The sequence below is a fragment of the Alligator mississippiensis genome, chromosome 15 (assembly GCF_030867095.1).
Source record: "Alligator mississippiensis isolate rAllMis1 chromosome 15, rAllMis1, whole genome shotgun sequence".
Lineage (NCBI taxonomy): Eukaryota > Metazoa > Chordata > Crocodylia > Alligatoridae > Alligator > Alligator mississippiensis.
Genome location: NC_081838.1, coordinates 10,664,283 through 10,683,048, shown reverse-complemented (window position 1 = coordinate 10,683,048; position 18,766 = coordinate 10,664,283). Strand labels below are relative to the sequence as shown.

The 18,766-nt window shown below is 51.8% G+C and overlaps 2 protein-coding genes across 5 annotated transcripts; one reads left to right on the top strand and one right to left on the bottom strand.

The window, feature by feature from the left end:
* Positions 1-2,841: 2,841 nt before the first annotated feature.
* On the bottom strand, positions 2,842-16,892 carry LOC102559300 (zinc finger protein 664). 4 transcript variants are annotated; one of them, XM_019487028.2, is made up of 4 exons: positions 16,770-16,892; positions 11,550-11,691; positions 7,264-7,377; positions 2,842-4,674 (listed from the first exon to the last, which is right to left on the bottom strand). In XM_019487028.2, exons 1-4 carry the CDS (start codon positions 16,851-16,853, stop codon positions 3,536-3,538), a joined length of 1,479 nt encoding a protein of 492 aa, XP_019342573.1. In that variant the 5' UTR covers positions 16,854-16,892; the 3' UTR covers positions 2,842-3,535. The 4 variants fall into 4 exon arrangements, with proteins under 4 accessions (XP_019342573.1, XP_019342574.1, XP_019342576.1 ...); XM_019487029.2 differs by having other exon boundaries at positions 2,842-4,671; XM_019487031.2 differs by lacking the exon at positions 16,770-16,892 and adding an exon at positions 12,386-12,599.
* Positions 16,811-18,396, top strand: LOC132245867 (complement C3-like). The gene is made up of 3 exons (XM_059719058.1): positions 16,811-17,064; positions 17,812-18,058; positions 18,364-18,396. Exons 1-3 carry the CDS (start codon positions 16,991-16,993, stop codon positions 18,394-18,396), a joined length of 354 nt encoding a protein of 117 aa, XP_059575041.1. The 5' UTR covers positions 16,811-16,990.
* The last annotated feature ends 370 nt before the right edge of the window (positions 18,397-18,766 follow it).

Below are 18,766 nucleotides of genomic sequence, written 5' to 3'. Positions count from 1 at the left end.
GTGAGCTGAGAAAACCTCAATCCATGAGTCCTGTGCTCAAAATGTGACAGGAGGCGGCTGTGGCATTTCTTCCATTCTGCCAGCCAAAGTAAGTGCAGGACCAAGCCTAGTCAGAGTCCCAGCTGATGCTGTAAGGGAGGTAGATCACTGGAGGGGGCTCCTGCTACTTGAAAAGAAAAGCTGCAGCAGGGCTGGCCCCAAGCGGGTCAAAGCAGGTGAACCTGGGCCAGCTGCTGGGAGCAGGCAGCCAGGGACCCATAGGCTGCAAGTGCCTATTAGCAAGAGGACAGTAGGGCAGGGCCTGGGCAGGCAGCTCAGGCTGGCAAAGCATGCCAGGCACTCCCAGAGCTGACAGCCAGAGTGGGGAGCAGGCTTCTGCAACGGCAGGATGGCCCTGAAGGTCCTTGGGGACTTGAGTTTAATATGGCTGCTTGTATTTGTGGTGCAGTTTATACCAGCGGAGCAGCTGTTGGGGTGGAAAGCAGGCCACAGGGGGTCCACCTGAGGGGTCCACCAGGTTTTGAGTCCGCCAGGGGCAGGGGCATGAGACAGAGCAGGCTGAGGCTGAGAGGGCCAGAGCCTGACCCTGAGAGCAGGGCAACAGAGGTGGCCTGAGGCCAGGAGGACCGGAGCCCGAGCTCAGAGCGGGTGACAAGCAGGCTGTGGCTGATGAGACTGAAAGGCCAGAGCAAGCAGGCTCAGGCTACCACTCTACAACAGCCAGAGTAACCTGGAGGATAAGGCTAAGGAGGCCAAAGCCTCTGCAGGAAGGTAAATGGCAACAAAGTGATACCCGTGGGGCTACAGAGGAGGATGGAGGCCACAATTAAGAGCCCTCAGGCTTAATTAGGGGCAATAGGGCCATGGGCAGTGACCACTGGCTCAGAGCAGTGCCAGCTGGGCACCGGTAGGTTGCCAGGGCTCGAGACAACCGCAGAGAACTGTAAAGTTTCAGGTTAACAGGCAGAGGGCCCAGAGACCCCAAGGTCGATTTATGTTGATTAGACAGCCGAGCAAGCACTCTGGGACTCAGGGCAGCCTCCCATTTGATATTCAAATTTCATCTAGGCATGGCAGGAGAGATTGCCTCAGCACAGCTCTATGCCAGTCCCCACTCCCAGCTCCATCCCTCTGGGCAGGATGGCCAGGAGCCGCTGCAGCACCAACTGCTCCAGGATCTGCTCCCACAGTCCACTGGCCTCCTGGCTGAGCCCAGAGCCCCTGGGTTTGTTTGGATAAGCAGGGGAGGTTATATACAGGTCTGGGATTTAAGGCAGGATTAGGGTGCTGCCCTGGGGGTGCCACTGCCCCAAGACCCGTCTTGACAGGCCTAGAAGGGAGTTTGCTCTACCTCTGCCTGACCCTTTGAGCTTGGCAAGAGGCCACTGAGCTCATCATGGCAGTGGGTTGTGTGACCACTGCAGTGCCAGCACCAGGCTTGACACTACAGAGAGCAATGGAGATGCTGGTCTGCTAGAAATCTAGGTCCCCACTCATTTCACGCATACCCACTGTTGAACATAGCCTGCTGAACTGTCAGCACTGTTTAGCCAGGCCTCGCATGAGAAACTGCACAGCTTGCCTCTGGGCTCCTTTTCCTTTCTGTTCCTCCACAGGCCCCCACTTGCAGCTGTGTGTGGATGGGAGGAGCCCGCAGCTGCAGCATGACAGAGTGGTGCTAAATAAAACTTGCAGACCTATTCTCAGCACCCTCTCTCCCAGTCTGCACAAGGCAAAGCAGGGCCCAAGGGCAGAGGGAACATGGTTGGGGGCAAGGCAGCAGCTCCACTTGGCTGTGAAAGTGGAGCTTGGGCAGAGCCCAGCAAGAACCAGTGGTATGGGAGACTTGGAGGAGTTGAGACCTGAAGAACTACAAAAGGAAGCTTCACCAGATGGAGAGGCTGCATCCAAAGTGGAAATGTCCCCCTTTGTCCTGTTCTGGGATGGTGCCAAGAGCCTCCTTCCCTGGGAGAAAGAACGGGGTCTGGAGCAATGGCCAGTCATGTGGTCCCAGCCTCAACTGTCTGTGGGCTGGGGGCTCAGCAACCCCCTCAGGGCTGCTCTTGAATAAAATGGCTTATCAACCCGCACCCCAGAAGACAGGAGAAGACAGGAGTAGAAGGGAACATACTCCAGACACATGGAGTTGGGGCAGCAGCATCCATGATTAGGGTTAAACTCTCACCTGGAGCATCTCATCCTCCGTCTGCCCTGGTGGAAACCCCCCCGCCAGGGTCATTGCCTCAGCACAGCTCTATGCCAGTCCCCACTCCCAGCTCCATCCCTCTGGGCAGGATGGCCAGGAGCCACTGCAGCACCAACTGCTCCAGGATCTGCTCCTACAGTCCACTGGCCTCCTGGCTGAGCCCAGAGCCCCTGGGTTTGTTTGGAAGGAGTAAGGAGCTGGGAGCTGGAACAGATGGCGCTCCTGATAGACTGGCAGACCCAGAGATGCTGAGATGGGTGGTGGGGGGAGGGCTTGGCAAACAGGGTGGGCACAGAGCGATGCCTCATGGCCTGTCTGTAAATGTTGGTTCTACAGAAAGGCCCTCCAGGTACTGAGTCCCCACAAAAGCTCCTCCTACAGCAGCTAAAGACAGAGCTTCTCACCTTTCCTATGGGAGCCTGGCCTCCAGTCACTCTCAGATGCATGCCTTGGTCTCTGGCTGTACTGAACTCCCACACCTAGCTTGAATACCTCAGGCACTCTATCAGCTCCGCAGCATCACCATTACCTGTCCCTGACCTGCGATGATTTACAATATTTACGTGACCCTCCTTTTGTTCATTATTAACTGAGTCCTGTATCAGTCATTCCATTAATTTCCCCGTGACCAGTACTGGGCTAACAGATCTTTATTTAGCCAGGCATAACATCATTCTTCCATTCATCCAGACCTTCTCTGGTGTTCCACAGTCTGTTGAAAATTAATGGCCTAGAGAGCTTCTGAGCCAGCTCTTTGAAAACTTTTTAATGCAAGATACCAAGACCTGCTGATTAAGGAATGTCTGACTTCAGCAGCTGCCGGTAAGCATCCTCCTTAGACAAACTGGGAAGTTATGCAATATTGCTGTGTGCTAGGAGGGCACCTTCCCCCATGCAGCTGATGTAGCGGTGGATGGGAAGTTTAAAGTATACTAAGTATACAATAAATACTGGAACTGTATCCTGTTTCCTTTGCCTTGGCCTGAATGCAACTTTCCCAGTTCCTCCCCTTCCCACCCCTGCTCCTTCCCCGTGATCAAGTTGCTTGGGTGGGAAAGTTCCCCTGCACTTCAATGCAGTGGTGCCCACGCAAGATGCTTCTTCTGCCAGTACAAGGTGAATAAACCACACCATAAACCCTACAGCACCAGGCCATAGCCAGAAGGACAGAAATTCATTCAGTTCTCCTATGTGCAAACCCAGCAGCTGGTGAACAGGGTGATGGGGGCATTTCAGGCCAGGTGCTGGACTGTCTCCCCACTGAACTGGGGTTCAGGGCATAGGTGGTGGGGTGAAAAGAGAGGTAAGAACTGCAGACACCAGCCTGTGTCAGCGGCAAAGGTCTGGCCCATGGGTTCGCCGGTGTTTGTTGAGAGCCGAAGTGGAGGCAAAGCGCTTCCCACAGTGGTTGCAGTGGTGTGGCCTCTCCCCGGTGTGCACATGCTGGTGCGTGGTGAGTGCGGAGCTCTCAGCAAAGCGCTTCCCACACTGCATGCAGGGGTATGGCTTCTCCCCACTGTGGATGAGCTGGTGCTTGGTGAGTGCGGAGCTCTGCCGGAAGCGCTTGCCGCACTGGGCACAGCGGTGTGGCCTCTCCCCAGTGTGGATGAGCTGGTGCTTGGCAATGGCGGAGCTCTGCGTGAAGCGCTTCCCGCACTGCGTGCAGCAGAAGGGCTTCTCCCCCGTGTGCACACGCTGGTGGTCACGCAGGCGGGACAGGTAGGCGAAGCCCTTCCCACAGTCAGCACAATGGTGCAGCATATCCCCTGCGTGCAGGCGCTGGTGGTCACGCAGGCGGGACTGGTTGGTGAAGCTCTTCTCACACTCAGGGCAGTGGTATGGTTTTTCCCCTGTGTGCACAAGCCCATGGACACGCAGGCGGGATGGACAGTCAAAGCTCTTCCCGCATTGTGTGCAGCGGTGTGGCTTCTCCCCACTGTGGATACGCCGGTGCACGCGCAGGCCATCCCGGCGGGTGAAGCTCTTCCCGCAGTCTGGGCAGAGGTGGGGACGGTCCCCTGAGTGGATGCGCAGGTGCACCTGGAGCTGGAACAGGCGCGAGAAGCGCTTCCCGCACTCGTGGCAGGGGTGGGGCTGCTCACCCAAGTGCATCCTCTGGTGTTCCAAGAGGTGGCACTTATACTGGAAGCTCTCCTCACACATGGTGCAGCGGTGGGCCAGCTCCCTCTCATGAGCCTCCCCATGCGCTCTGACCTCCTGCAGGTCCCAGAGGCTTTCTCCACACTCTCCACATATATACAGTTCCTGTCCACTGTGAGTACTGCCCTCAGGGATCCTTGGGTCTTTCTGTCCCTCAACTCCTTCTCTGCAGACAGGGCTCTTTTGAGGCTCCGCTGTTCTCTGTCCCCATTGCTCAGGTAGCTGGTTTCTGCCTGGAACCAGCTCCAGGTTTGCAGGCTCTTCCTCTAGGGGCTGCTGCTCAGCTCTGCTCAGTATCGCAGCACCTGCTATGTGGAGAACAGAACCCAAAAATTAGTCCCTGTCTCCTGATAAAGAGAAAGCCCTGGCACTCCCTTGTGCTGGTACGGGTCTCAAAGCAAGCGCCAGGCCTTGGAACCTGGGCACCTGTGAGAGCAAGAGGTGCAATTCCACATGTCCCAGTGTGGCGGGTGGCAGGGCAGGTCCGTGTGCCATGCTAATGTTGCCTAATTCCCAAGGGGATTGCTGATCCAATGTTCCAAATCATGTAGTTTTCAGGGAACTCTGTCCCAAATCCAAGCCCTGTCTGAGCATGGTGAAGTACATCACCTCAGAGCTCTTGGGAGGAGACACGTGTGGGATGCATGCACTAGCAAATGCTCTGAATGGCTCCATGCACTCTACAGCCAAGTGTGAGACCAGAGGCACCTCTAACTGCTGGTCTCTATAACAGCAGTGACTGGGACTGTGGAAGGAAATCCCTTACTTGAAAGAAAAGGTCATCTGTAGCTATTGAGCCTGGGAGGGATCCAGCTTCTGAATCAGCCCTTCCTAGACCTTAAATGCTGGAGGCTGCAAGTGAGAGAGGAACAGGGGAAAAACCCTGGTCATCCCCAGTTCATTCTCCCTTTCAGCATCCACTCTCTCACTGCGTGACACAGGACACTGGGCAAGATGGGCCTATGGTCTGATCCAGTCAACAGCAATTCTTACATTCTTGTGTACATGTTGCTGAGCACTCCTCAACCCACCTAAATTCCCTGCCATGCTTGAGACTCATGAGTCCACTTGTAAGGGAGCCTGGGGCTTTGACCCAGTGTTCACTCTTGAGCTCCAGGTCTCTGGCAAACCTGAGAACAGAATCTGCAGACGAGTCTGAAGCTTCCCAATAGCAAGCTTCTGGGTCTGGCGTGTGAGACCAGACATGGGTCTGGGAGCATACCGAAAACCCCCTCTCTGACAGACCACTGCGGCGCTACAAGCAAGCCCTAAAGGCTTCTGAGCCTAGAAAAGAAAGCCAAACTAATATATAACACTGCTCAAGGAAATGTTCTAGGATGAGAGAGAAACATCCTAGGAAGAGATCTGCAACTGATGAGCCAGGCCTGAAATCTGCTCTCCGGCTCCCTTCTGGGAGGAGCAGAGCTCTGCTTCATGCCTGCTTGTAGGGAAGGACCTGGTCTGGGGAATAAGCCCATGGAGCTTTCTTCTGCCAACAAGTCCCAGGTATCCTCCATATCAGAAGAATCTAAACCAGCAAAGGCTTTGAGAGTAACCTACACATGAACTCTAAGTCTCAGGGCGCAGGGTTTGTGACACTCAGGGCCCCAAGAAATGCAGCAAGAAGAGGGAGGTTCTGGTGCAAATCTTGAGTTTAGAGCTCTCAGAGCATGGTAGTTAATAAACACCACCCACACCAGGAAGCCATGTAACGCAGCCCGAGATACTGATTAAACACTGCCTTTATTCCCTGGTCTGTTATGGAGGGGTATCCAGTTCCAAATAAGCAAGAGGAACCAGCAGCAGTGGTTAAGAGAACCAAAGACTATCTGTAGTCAATCCCCGGTGGCTCCCAGAGCTTGTGCCCACCATGACAACTGCCACAGGGCAATACAGGTCCCATCATGCCCTGCCAGAAGGCATTAGAGGGGCATGGCCACTTAGCCTGAAATGTCCATCTTAACTCAGCAGCATAAGAGTTGATACCTCAACTCATGGTATCCCAAGGGTACCAGATTTGTGCTTAATAGAGACATCAAGCAAGCCTTTGGCCCTAGCCCTGAATAACTTCTCTGCGGGTGGAGCTCCACCCACCACCCCTCGACTTCCAGCCAAGGTGCATGGGGCTCAGTCTCCAAAAAGGAGGACAATAGGAGACAATGTTGATCAAATGAATTTGGATTTCATATCCCAACATCCCTAATAATTGAATCATAGAAAAATTACAGTTGGAAGGGACCTCAGAAGGTCATCTAGTCTAACGTCCTGCTCAAAGCAGGACCGTCTCCAACTGTCTCATCCTACACAAGGCTTTGTCTAGCCGGGTCTTAAAAACCTTGAAGGATGGAGATCCCTTCACCTCTCTGGGTAACCTGTGCCAGTGCTTTCCTACCCTCCTAGGAAGGAAGTTCTTCCTCATATTTAACCTAAACTCCTCTTGCTGCAACTTGAGCCCATTGCTCCTTGTTCTGTCATCTGCCCCCTGAGAACAGTCCAGCTCCATCCTCTTTCGAACCACCCTGCAGGGAGTTGAAGGCTGCTATTAATTCCCCTCTCAGTCTTCTCTTCTCCAAACTAAATACACCCAGTTCCCTCAGCCTCTTCTCATAAATCATGTCCCCCAGCCCCGTTGTCACTGCCCTCCACTGGACTCTCTCAGCCTGAACCGGTGCAGGGCCCTTAGATGACTGTTCTAATAGGAGAACAATCACCTGTGCCCATATCACTGAATTGCAGGAAGGGGGCATATACTTGGCTGGATAACACAGATGAGGATAAACCATTTGAGGTCAGTACCTGGAACAAAAGCTCAGGGCAGGTGTGCAGAGTTCCAGCTCTCTGTCACTCTGGATAAGTGGGAGAGGGGAGGGAGGGCAGGAGGGACTGCCACAACTCACCTGGCAAGTGGCCCTCAGACCATGAGTTTTCTCCAGGGCTCTCATCACAAACCCAGAGCTCCATTTCCCCTCGCTGGATGCGGCCGATTAAGTCTGGCGTGGGACCTTGATATCCTGTTTGGGGAAATGTTACAGAATCCTTTAATAGATGGTGGCCCTTGCCAGCCAGGTAAGTGAGAAAATGGCTGCATGAAATATAAAGCATCAGCCACTAGCTGGTATAAAGCCACTAGTATATAAAGTTCCAAGCAGCCCCATGCAAGAAGGATAGAGGTACAGTGATCTGTGATGTATGAGGAAGAAGAAAGTGAAAAACCAAAAACAAAGAAACCCACACTTCCATATATTTTCAAGATGGCAAGCTAAGACAGAAAAGAGGCAGACACGCTTATGGATGGATACAACTCGAAATGGGCTTATTTTTGGTGAAGATTTGCACTGATGACTTTTGGAAGTGGAAAGTGTTAGTGACAACTGGGTGACAATGAAGCTTTATGAGGGAGGGAAACCATGTGTGTGTAATCGCCTATATAACAGTGCACAGAAAATGATGACATTACAGTAACTGTAGTTGCAGCTATACACTGAGCTCCAGATATGGTCTGAGGAAGCAGGATTGTTCTGAGACTCCTGGCAAAATTCAGTAGTCCAAAAGAATGATTATATGAAGACTTTATTAAAGCTCTTAATTTGTCAGTTGTATGAAGCCATGCAAAACTCTTTTATTATTTCTGTTACAACCAATAAGATCTTTTTCAAATCCTGAAAAAATAATCAAATCAGTCATATTATGGAGAAGGAAATCAGAAGGCTAAAAATAAGGGGAACAGTTAATAACCTGGAAAGATTGCAAATAACAAAAAAAAGGTTAAGACCTTAAGACAGAAAAAATTACAAGTCCTGACAACCCAAATTTCCTTAGCAATTCCATAACCGTAGAACTAACATGCTGACAGCCTGTTAAGGCAGCCTACTTTACTCAAGTTCCAGAGACCAAGTCCTGAAAGCCAGTGTATCCAACATCTATAGGTAGGTTCCTCCGATGGAACAAGATTTCACCGCAAGAAAAACACAAGTTAAAGATAGGACCACCCTTTTATTAGCCAACTGTCACTAAGAAGAGGCCTTAGTGCTAACATTAAAAGCAGACCTTTTATTTTCTACTCTTTGCAGCAAGGCTAGATACAACCATCTTAAATCCTTTCAGTTCCCTCTTTGTTCCCTGTCTGTGTGCCGTGTCTCACTTTTACCCTCGTCCTACAGACCTTTCACCTACAATATCCCTATGAACGTTACTGTATTTACTCAAATCTAAAATGAGACGTGTTCTTCGCCACTCCCTCGCTTCCAGCCAGCATGGGAAGAGTTCATCTCAGATTCACATACGTGTGTGTGTGTGTGTGTGTGTGTGTGTGTGTGTGTGTGTGTGTGTGTGGGAAGAAGAGCTCCTCATCTCAGATTCACATACGTGTGTGTGGGGGGGGGGAAGAAGAGCTCCTCATCTCAGATTCACATACGTGTGTGGGGGGGGGGCGCGCGGGAAGAAGAGCTCCTCATCTCAGATTCATATATGTGTGTGTGTGTGTGGGAAGAAGAGCTCCTCATCTCAGATTCATATATGTGTGTGTGTGTGTGGGAAGAAAAGCTCCTCATCTCAGATTCATATATGTGTGTGTGTGTGTGTGTGGGAAGAAGAGCTCCTCATCTCAGATTCATATATGTGTGTGTGTGTGTGTGGGAAGAAGAGCTCCTCATCTCAGATTCACATACATGTGTGTGGGGGGGAGGGGGAAGAAGAGCTCTTCATCTCAGATTCACATACGTGTGTGTGTGGGGGGGGGCGCGCGGGAAGAAGAGCTCCTCATCTCAGATTCATATACGTGTGTGTGTGTGTGTGGGAAGAAGAGCTCCTCATCTCAGATTCACATACATGTGTGTGGGGGGGAGGGGGAAGAAGAGCTCTTCATCTCAGATTCACATACGTGTGTGTGTGGGGGGGGCGCGCGGGAAGAAGAGCTCCTCATCTCAGATTCACATACGTGTGTGTATGTGTGTGTGGGAAGAAGAGCTCCTCATCTCAGATTCACATACGTGTGTGTGGGGGGGGGGAAGAAGAGCTCTTCATCTCAGATTCACATACGTGTGTGGGGGGGGGGGCGCGCAGGAAGAAGAGCTCCTCATCTCAGATTCATATATGTGTGTGTGTGTGTGGGAAGAAGAGCTCCTCATCTCAGATTCATATATGTGTGTGTGTGTGTGGGAAGAAGAGCTCCTCATCTCAGATTCATATATGTGTGTGTGTGTGGGAAGAAGAGCTCCTCATCTCAGATTCATATATGTGTGTGTGTGTGTGTGTGTGTGTGTGTGTGTGGGAAGAAGAGCTCCTCATCTCAGATTCACATACATGTGTGTGGGGGGGAGGGGGAAGAAGAGCTCTTCATCTCAGATTCACATACGTGTGTGTGTGGGGGGGGCGCGCGGGAAGAAGAGCTCCTCATCTCAGATTCACATACGTGTGTGTGTGTGTGTGTGGGAAGAAGAGCTCCTCATCTCAGATTCACATACGTGTGTGTGTGTGTGTGGGGTCAGGGGAAAGAGGCAGAAACAAGACAGTTGGGGGTGCAGGTGGTATGAAAGCTGCAGGAGGAAGTCAAGAGGGGCAGAGGGCAAAGTGGCTGCTTGACACCCACCAAACCACCACTTTCCCTGCTGTAGCAGTTGGGAGGGGAGGGAGGGAAACAAATTCAAGACAACGCTCCAACTTGGATTCTATACCTAGATTACAACAAATTTTATAAATTTCCCATACAGACACTCATATTGTGGGGGGGATAACTTTTAATTCAGGGTCATGTTAGATTCAAGCAAATATCGTTCTTTAAATTCTCTTCCTCTTAACCTCACTCCATGAAATCACTTGAGTGAGCTATTTCTAATCTACTTGTTTCAAGCACCTTAATGCTTACTTAACATGTGTTAATACTTACATCTTTAACATGTGTTTTTAAGTCTACCCGTATCAGCCTTTTCATTCAATAGAAAGATCATTACAGCAGTAGATCTAAATTGGTTGGTCAGTAACTACCGCAGCATCTAACACAGTCCACTAGATGTAGAGATTATAGAGAAGAGGAAGAGGAAGAACAGCCTGCAAAAGCCCAGAATGTGTGGTACTGGTCAATAATTTTCCCCAAAAAAGGATGAGAGGGTGTTGGCTGATGTGACTGCAGAGCCACCGGTCATTATCTTTGAAAGCTCATGGGTACCACGGCAACTGGAAAAGGGCAAATATAGTGCCCATCTTTAAGAAAGGGAAGGAGGGTCCAGTCAGCCTCGTCTCAATGCCTGGAAACCTCACGGAGCAGGTCCGCAGGGAATCCATTTCTAAGCACTTGGAGGAGGAGGAGGAGAAGGCGATTAGGCACGGGGCTGGGGCTGGGGCCAGCGGTGGTGGCGGCCTACAACAGTGGGGCAGGCTGGGGCTGGGGCTGGGCACTGTGGGCTGCGGCCTGGTCCGTGTTCCCGCCTCGGGCCCCGCGCGCGCGGCAGGCCTTTACCCAGGCAGACAAGGGCCTCGTAGATCCGCAGCATCTGGTCCCGGTAAAGCGCCTTGTCCCCGTCCCCCAGGAGCCGCCACTCGGCCCGCGTGAAGCGCAGCGCCACGTCCTCGAAGCGCCCCGGGCCGCCGCCGCCGCCGCCGCCGGCTGCTGCCCCCTGAGCGCCGGCCATCCCCGGCGGACCCGGACTCTATGGTCCTCCCGGCACTCTGTGGTCGCCGCGCGAACGCTCTGGCGGCCCTGGAGGACTGAGACTCGATGGTGGCGGCAAGCGCCGCGTTAACCCGTTCCATCCCGCGGGGAGGCGGGGCATCCCGCGCCTTGCCCAGAGGGGTGTGAGCCCCCCCTCCCCGGACATGGAGTCTCCCACCACGCACAGCCCCAGCCTGCATGCACACACACGTGCACACCCCACACAGCCCTTACCCACGGGTGCATGGGGGGAATAAATGCGTGAGCCCCCAGTGCCTGGGTTTCCTTGGGGGGGGATGTCCCCCACCCCCCGGCCCCGCAACACACACCAGGGGCAGCGGGTCAGGAGTGAGGGGTGCTGGGCTGGGAGTGCTCATCGCATTTACACACAGGTCCTGGTCCAAAAAAAGGTTGAGAACCACGGAGCTAGGCATCAAGGCATGGCAGGCGAGAAGGGAGCGGTGCCCAAGAGCCCCCGAGGCTGGCTAAACAGCTGCTGTCTCAGTGCCGTCAACAGCATTTTAAAGATGTCCTTACCCTGGCAGCTGCAGCTGTTATTGCCACTGTTTTCCATCTCCAGCTGCGTCAGACGCTGCGTCTCTTCCAGGTAAGGGTGGACCGGGCTCCAGAGCTGCCCCTGGCCAGGTCCTCTCAGCTCCATCCCTGCTGCTCTCTGTACCTGGGAAGGCAAATGCAGACCTCGTCAGGTCTCCGTCTCGTTCTCTGTGTCAGAAGAGTTAGCCTGGTTGTGTCCCTCCACTGTCCACCAGTGACTCCAGTCCTCTCTGGTCTTCGGGTCAAATTCAAAGGGGTGCTTTTAACCATCAGCACCTTCAGGGGACTGGGCCCAGGTTGTCACAAGCCTTGCTCTCCACAGCCAGCACCTGCCAGCAGAGCTGCGTTCTTCAAACAGGGGATTGATGTCTGCAAAGGAGACTGGGCAGTGAAGCGCAGAAGGTTTTTCATAGATATTAGGGTCGGAAGAGACCTCAGCAGATCGAGTCTGACCCCCTGCCCTGGGCTGGAAAGAGAGCTAGGGTTATATGACCCCAGCCAGGTGTTTGTCCAGTCTTCTCTTAAAGACCCCCCAGGCAGGGGAGAGCACCACCTCCCCTGGCAGCCCTTTCCAGATGCTGGCCACCCTTACTATATCTCAGCAGTTGTTCTGTAGTTACAGCTCCTCTTTCTACAGGAAATCAAAATGGATGCAGGCTTCACTGTTCTCAGTCCCAGTTTCAGCCCCTTTCTAACCTTCCCGTGATAATCAGAAGGGAAAGTACCAAGCAGTTAGGCTATGGGGAGATGTGCTGCTGAAAGTGCTCTGAGCAGTAAGAGCACAGACATGCAAGGCTGAGGGAGCATTTCAATAATACCTCTCAAACTTGAAAAACATCTTTGTCTCTATAGGCCAGTGGTCCTCCAGCATCCCGCAGTGCTCTGCTCCTCTCCCCACAAGTAAGTGGACTGCCAGACAGGGGTGAATTCCAGTAAGCACTCTCCTTTGCACTGGGCTGCGCTCAGAAACCTCTGGAGACTGGAGCCAAGAGGCGTGCAGGGATTCCCGCTCCATAGCCCAAGTGCCGGAGAAGCATGTCGCCACATGCTGTTTTAGACGTTTTTAAGTGCTCAAGGACTCGGCGCCCTTCAAGTACGTGTCAGACCCATGGCTTTAACCCCTGCTGGACTCTTCAATCATATAAGTGTTCAGACACTAGGGTGATGAACACAATAGACTTATATGGATATGGCCATTAATTAACATTTGCTATGCAGCAAAAAGCTGTGCTTTTTATTGCCAATAGAAGTTTGATATGTTGATGCAAAACCCCTTCAAGGTGGATAGACTTATAGAAAGGCAGGGCTGGAGAGGCACTGAAGCAAGGCATCCTGAGCTGACCAGTTGGTTTGGATTTCTGTGAGTAAATTCAATTGAGAGGCTTTACAGAGCAGTGCCAGCTACCAGCCAGCAGAGGGTTAATTGGGGGGAGCAGGGAGCAGGTTATCAGCTGGCTTCCTGTAACATATTTGTCTTCCTAGCAGTGGTTTTTGCATGGGAATTTAGTCTGGACAGTACCCAAAAACATCTAATTACAACATATTTACTTATGACTAAGCTCTCAGTCCAGCTTGGTTAACGTGCAGTAAGTCTGCTAACAGGAGAGGAGGCCTTGACAGGAAGGCAATGGTGAAAGCCAATCCAAGCAGGTGCAGTAGGTGAGGGCCCTGCACTGGGAAGCACACTGTGACAGCATGCTATTGTAGGCTCTGCCACTGAGCTGCATTGTATCCTTGGGCAAGTCACCTTTCTGCCATGTGGCTCTGGGCTAGCAGTTCTTTGGCAGAATTCTGGTTCTTCATGTATATGTAGCAACTGGCGTAGGGGGGCCTCCTCTTGGTTGGGGTTGACATCAGTAGAGCTAGGTTGATTTGTTGGGCAAGTTTCTGCCCCATAAGGGCAGAGGCCTAGGCTAGAACTGAAGGCCCTTTCCCTTTCCAGGACAGCTATTCCCATTTGCTACAGGGAGAATCATAGACATTAGGGTTAGAAGGGGTCTCAGGCAGTCACGTCTAGTCCAACTCCCTGCTCAAAGCAGGACCAGCCCCAACTACATCATTCCAGCCAAGGCTTTGTCAAGCAGGGCCTTACATACCCCCAAGGATGGAAAGTCCACCACCTCTCCAGGTAACCTGTTCCAGTGCTTCACCACCCTTCTAATGAGAAAGTTTTTCCTAATATCCAATCTGAATCTCCCTTGCTGCAGCTTGAGACCATTGCTCCTTGTTCTGTCATCTGTCACCACTGAGAACAGTCCAGCTCTACAAATCCCCCCTCAGTCTTCTCTTCTGCAGTCTAAATAAACCCAGTTCCCTCAGTCTCTCCTCACAAGTCATGTGCCCCAGCCCCAAAATCACTAAATAGAATAGAAAATCAAACAGCACTTAAGCACCAGAACCTGCATCCATATGGCTACCTACAGGCATGATAGGATTTAGCCCGAAGGGTCGGAGTCTTATCAGCTGAGTTCTTATTGATTGCAGGAAGTTACCCCTGCTTTAACAGGAGTGAGTGAGTGCATTAAGAACCAAGCCCTGCAATATGCCTATGTATAAAACAGGCCAGCTCCTCACATAATATAGCCTCAGATAATGGCATAAGGCCTATAGATTTCAATGGAGTACCAGTTAATATCAGCCAAAGGGTCTGGTGCAGGAGTCATGGATGTTAAGGCCATAAAGGACCAGTAGAACCTCAGGTGGGGCCTGCTGTATAACACAGGCTGGAATATTTCACTGGGTTTCCCCTCTATTAAGTCCAACATCTTGGGGTTGTCTAAATCTACCAGAAACATCTCTGGTCTAGATGTGTTGTGTATGTACAACACAACTCATGCTTCAGCTTGGTTAACCTGTTTTTAACAGACAAGTCAAAGTTATTAGTTATTCCAGTAATTGAGTTGAGAGTCAATAAGGAAGAACCTGGTGGCTTCTCTGAATGGTTTATTTATCCCCCAGGTCATCTGCACGCTGGTTCATTTGCATACTAATATATTTAATTCCATGCTGTATGATTTGCATGCTGCAGTGTGACTTGCATGCCAGTTTGCCAGGTTGCAAATTGGTACCCACAAAGCTCTTCAACTCACGCTCCTGACTGTGTGCCTGCACTGCAAGGCAGCCCCAGTACTGGTAGGAGTCTAGCTGCAACAGCACAGAGCTCAGCATGAGTTCGTTTGTCCCAACACCCTGAAGGCTCAGGCCAAGCGTAGCGGCTTCTTATCCTGGCAGGGGAAATACCATGTATCTGTGTCCAAGAAGGCAGTTTTCCTGAACCACCTTATAGGAGAACTGCTCTTCTGGCGTTGTTCAGTACCCACCGAGGTGCAGCAGCTTTAAGCCCAGTTTAAGGAAATAGGAGTCTCCTCCCTTGCATGCTCTGAGGGGCTTATGGCTACATGCAAGCAAAATTCAGGGGCATCCGAACCCCAAGCCTCTGAGCTTGGGCCTGCAAGTAGGATGCCCACCAAAGGTTTTGGAAACATCTGATGCCCCAGGTGGAGGATGTTTGCCAGTAGTAGGGCCACTTATGGTTCTGGACGCTTGGATTTGGAACTAGTTTTGGTTAATTTGGCCTCAGATACAAATTATATAAAAAAAATCCCCCAAAACCACCAAAACTTACACCGAGTGTGCTATTGTAATCAGGAGGATCAGTCACTGGGGGCGGAGGGACATGACCATGCTCACTGTGTCTGCTAATTATGTCTACCTGGGGAGAGTGGGACGAACTGAGGAGAGGACTGGGAGCCAGCCTGGATGCAGCTATGCAGAGCACTTGGTAACTGGCCTTCTCCAAAGGTCTGTGGGCTTTGTGAAGGGGCGATGCAAAGCACGTCTCAAGTGCTGTGTGAGCAAAGAAAGCAGCCAACATCAAGGGTCAGAAGTACGGAAGAGGACCTAGGATACCTGACCAAGTCCCTAACCCCACTTCCCAGCAGAGTTGGGCATCAAACCCAGGACTCCCTCTTCCTACCTTCACTGCACTAACTACTAACCCCGCTCACCTTTCAGGAGTGCTGGCTTCTAGCTCCTTGACTTTAATTCCTCCCTTCCCCGTTTTGCCTACAGATAAGCTTTCACTTTGCTGCTCTGTGCCTGGCAATCTCCACCTTCTCCTTCCCTCGGATTTTCTGGAAGGCTGGGACTGCAGTTCCCCACCCCCCCAGAGATTGCAGGGAAATGACCTGTGTTGTTGACACCAAAAATACGAGAAGAAGCTACCTCTGGACAGCCCACCCCATGGCAAACTCCACTGCAGCTGGCAACACTGCACAATTTCTTCACTATGTACCTAGGGCTAGTGGGAAATTGTCTCTCGGGGTGCCCAGAGATTTCTGGCATCCTGTCACCACTCTTTGCCCCTCCGTTCCAAACACCTAGGATAGGGTCAAATGCAAAAACACCTAGGACAAGGTCAAATGCAATTGGCTTAATTATCCACTGACTAAGCAGAGAGCGGGTGTGCAGTCACTCCCTTCCCTCCTCAGCTTCCTGCATTCATCTCTCTGTCCTGACCCCTCTGACAGCCAGTGCGGTGGGAAGCAAGACTGGAAGGGGCCTTCTAGGCCCCAATGCTCAACAGCAAATTGATGACAAAAAGCCAGGAAGGGAACCCAGGCGTCCAGAGGCTGCCCTTCCCATCTCTAACCATTATCCCACCTGCCCCTCCTTTAGCTGGGATCATAACTCAGTTGTCTTGATTCTAATTTTCCTCTTCAACCACTAGATGCCACTCCCCCCCGAAACAGAGAGGCCAGGCATCTCGGTATCTTGTGCGTAAGGCTTCAGACTAAAAGGTAGGGTTTCCTCCCCTCCCAAATTCTTCCTTGATGCATCTGTGATGAGCAAGACCTGCCTACACCAAAGGGGTTCTCTTGGCAAGGGGGATCCCAGGAGAAAAGAGTGGTTGCCCCACGTTCTCCCCATACCAACCCCCCCCCCAAATCCCCCGGTTCTCTAAAAACCTCCCTGCCTCCCACTGTGTTGCAAGGGCACTCCGGTACATGCAGATGATGGAGGGGGTGTGGTTTGGTTTGGGTTGTGCTGCAACTCCCTCAAATATCCAGAAATCATTCAGGGGCTGTTCCTCGCCGGCAGGGAAGGCGTGCATGGTACAAAAACACCAACAGTGGAATAAGCCACAGGGCTTTTCCCACCCCTCATGATACGACTGTGCCTCCCAGATTGGGGTAGAGGTACCTTAGTCACGGCTGCTTCTCCTCTAGGTATCACCCCACCAACGGCTGCACCTTTCCCAGCAAGAACTTCTCTAGGATCGTGCATCTGAAGTAGCCTCCTCTGCCTCTCTCTTCCCTCTATGATTCTTGGATCTCCTGCAATTATATATTAACTATTCTCCTGCCTGGGGGACTCCACATCAAGCACAAATAATCCTGGGAGAAGTGGTTTCCTCTGGCACAATGGGAGGATCTGCTGTGAGCCTGGCGGCTGCGTTGGCTTTCTGCTTGTCAGCTGTTTCTCACGGCCAGCCTCTGTAAGTAACTGTTTTGTCGGAGGTAGCAGTCAGCGGGGATTTGAGCTGGCATTTCCTTAGTGCCAGCACTGACGCTAGTGAGTCTGTACGTGCCATGACCTGCTTCAGAAGGGCCTGGGTTTCAAAGGGGCAGATGCGTTGAAACCCCCGACCCTCCTTCTAGCCACTGCTTGAAAGCACGAGTCTGAAATGCGACACTGGCTTGTCAACACCAAGCATGCAAACCCCTCGAGCCAAGCTCCCCCAGATCATGAGACCTGGTTAAAATATAAGCCAAGAAATACTGGATTCAGGCCATTTGCCTATCTGTCTTCTTGCCCCTTGATCTGTCACCCACACTGCTGCCTAAGGGTCAGCACTGATTTGAAAGATGCCCCCTGCTGATCCACCTTGCCCCACTTTCTTGATCACAGGCCCCCCAGCTCTGACTGCAAGCATGCCCCTCTGAGCCTCTGGCCTGTTTCCTGCTGCACAGCACCCGGTAGTGACTGGCTGCAAGGGGAGAATACCCCCAGGAGCATTGTACCAACACCACTGTACTAAATTACAGGGGAAAGGTGTCATCCAAACCACTTCCTATTAAAATCTGACCTCTTCTTGGAAGGTGACCAGGCCCATCCTGCTTAGGTCCCAAAATTAACTAGGATAGTAATTCAACGTGGCAGAGCTCAGGTTACAGCTAAACCAGATACCAAGGGAGTGACATGTGTTTGATTCTCCATCGTGACATCATCTCTCCCTTTACAGGTACATGCTGATTGCCCCCAACGTCTTGCACGTGGAGACAGAAGAGACGGTCATTGTGGAAGCTCATGGCCACCACGGCCCAATCGAGGCCACAATCACTGTGCTTGACTTCCCACAGAAGAAGGAGGTCTTGGACTACACTAAAGCAAGCTTGAACCCTGAGAATGGCATGATGAACATCACTAAAATAAAGGTGGGGCTGGGGGGAGCTGGCCGCATCTGGGAGGAAAACTCCAACCTCGGTCTTGTAAGATGTTCAGTCAGAAATGGCTGGTAATGATAGCCCAAATCTTCCTCCCCTAAGAAGCCAGGAGAGATTTTCCAAAGCACCTAAGGGACTTAAGGCTGAGATGCATGATATGCTCAGATGTCTGCAACCAGCTTTTGCACTGCTGAAAAAAAGAACAGATGCATGAAATACTGTCAGACACTACTGCAGTTTGGATCCAGTATAAGCCACACTGCTGTACCTGTTGTGTGTCCAAAGCTTATCCCAGGGTAGCATTTGCTGAAGGCAAGCATGCTATTACCTGCTTCCCTTGCCCCTGGCAGAAGGGTGCTGTAATAGCAGCCAACAAGGTGTAACTAACAGGGTTCTTGTCTGTCCTCTCTCCAGCCCAGTGTAATTTATATCAGTATACAGAAAGTATACCAGAGTAAGTGTGTTGTGTCCAGGCTCTTAGGTGCTTTGGGAATTCAGCTCCCGATCCCAGGTTTGTGTTGAATGACACTGCATCCATCTGAGGGTATCTGCACTCTCCTTGGTCTCAGCAGAGGGGGCAGATGAAGTGGGTCATATCCACTTATGTCCACAAGATGCTACAACATGTTGTAGGGTCAAGCCATCACCTACCTGTTCCACAGCTGGTGCCCCCATGTGCCTCAAAACTCCAGGCTGGCATGGGTGAGGGTCCTGAGGAAACCTCTCCACGGTGACAAAAGTTGCCATCCTTTC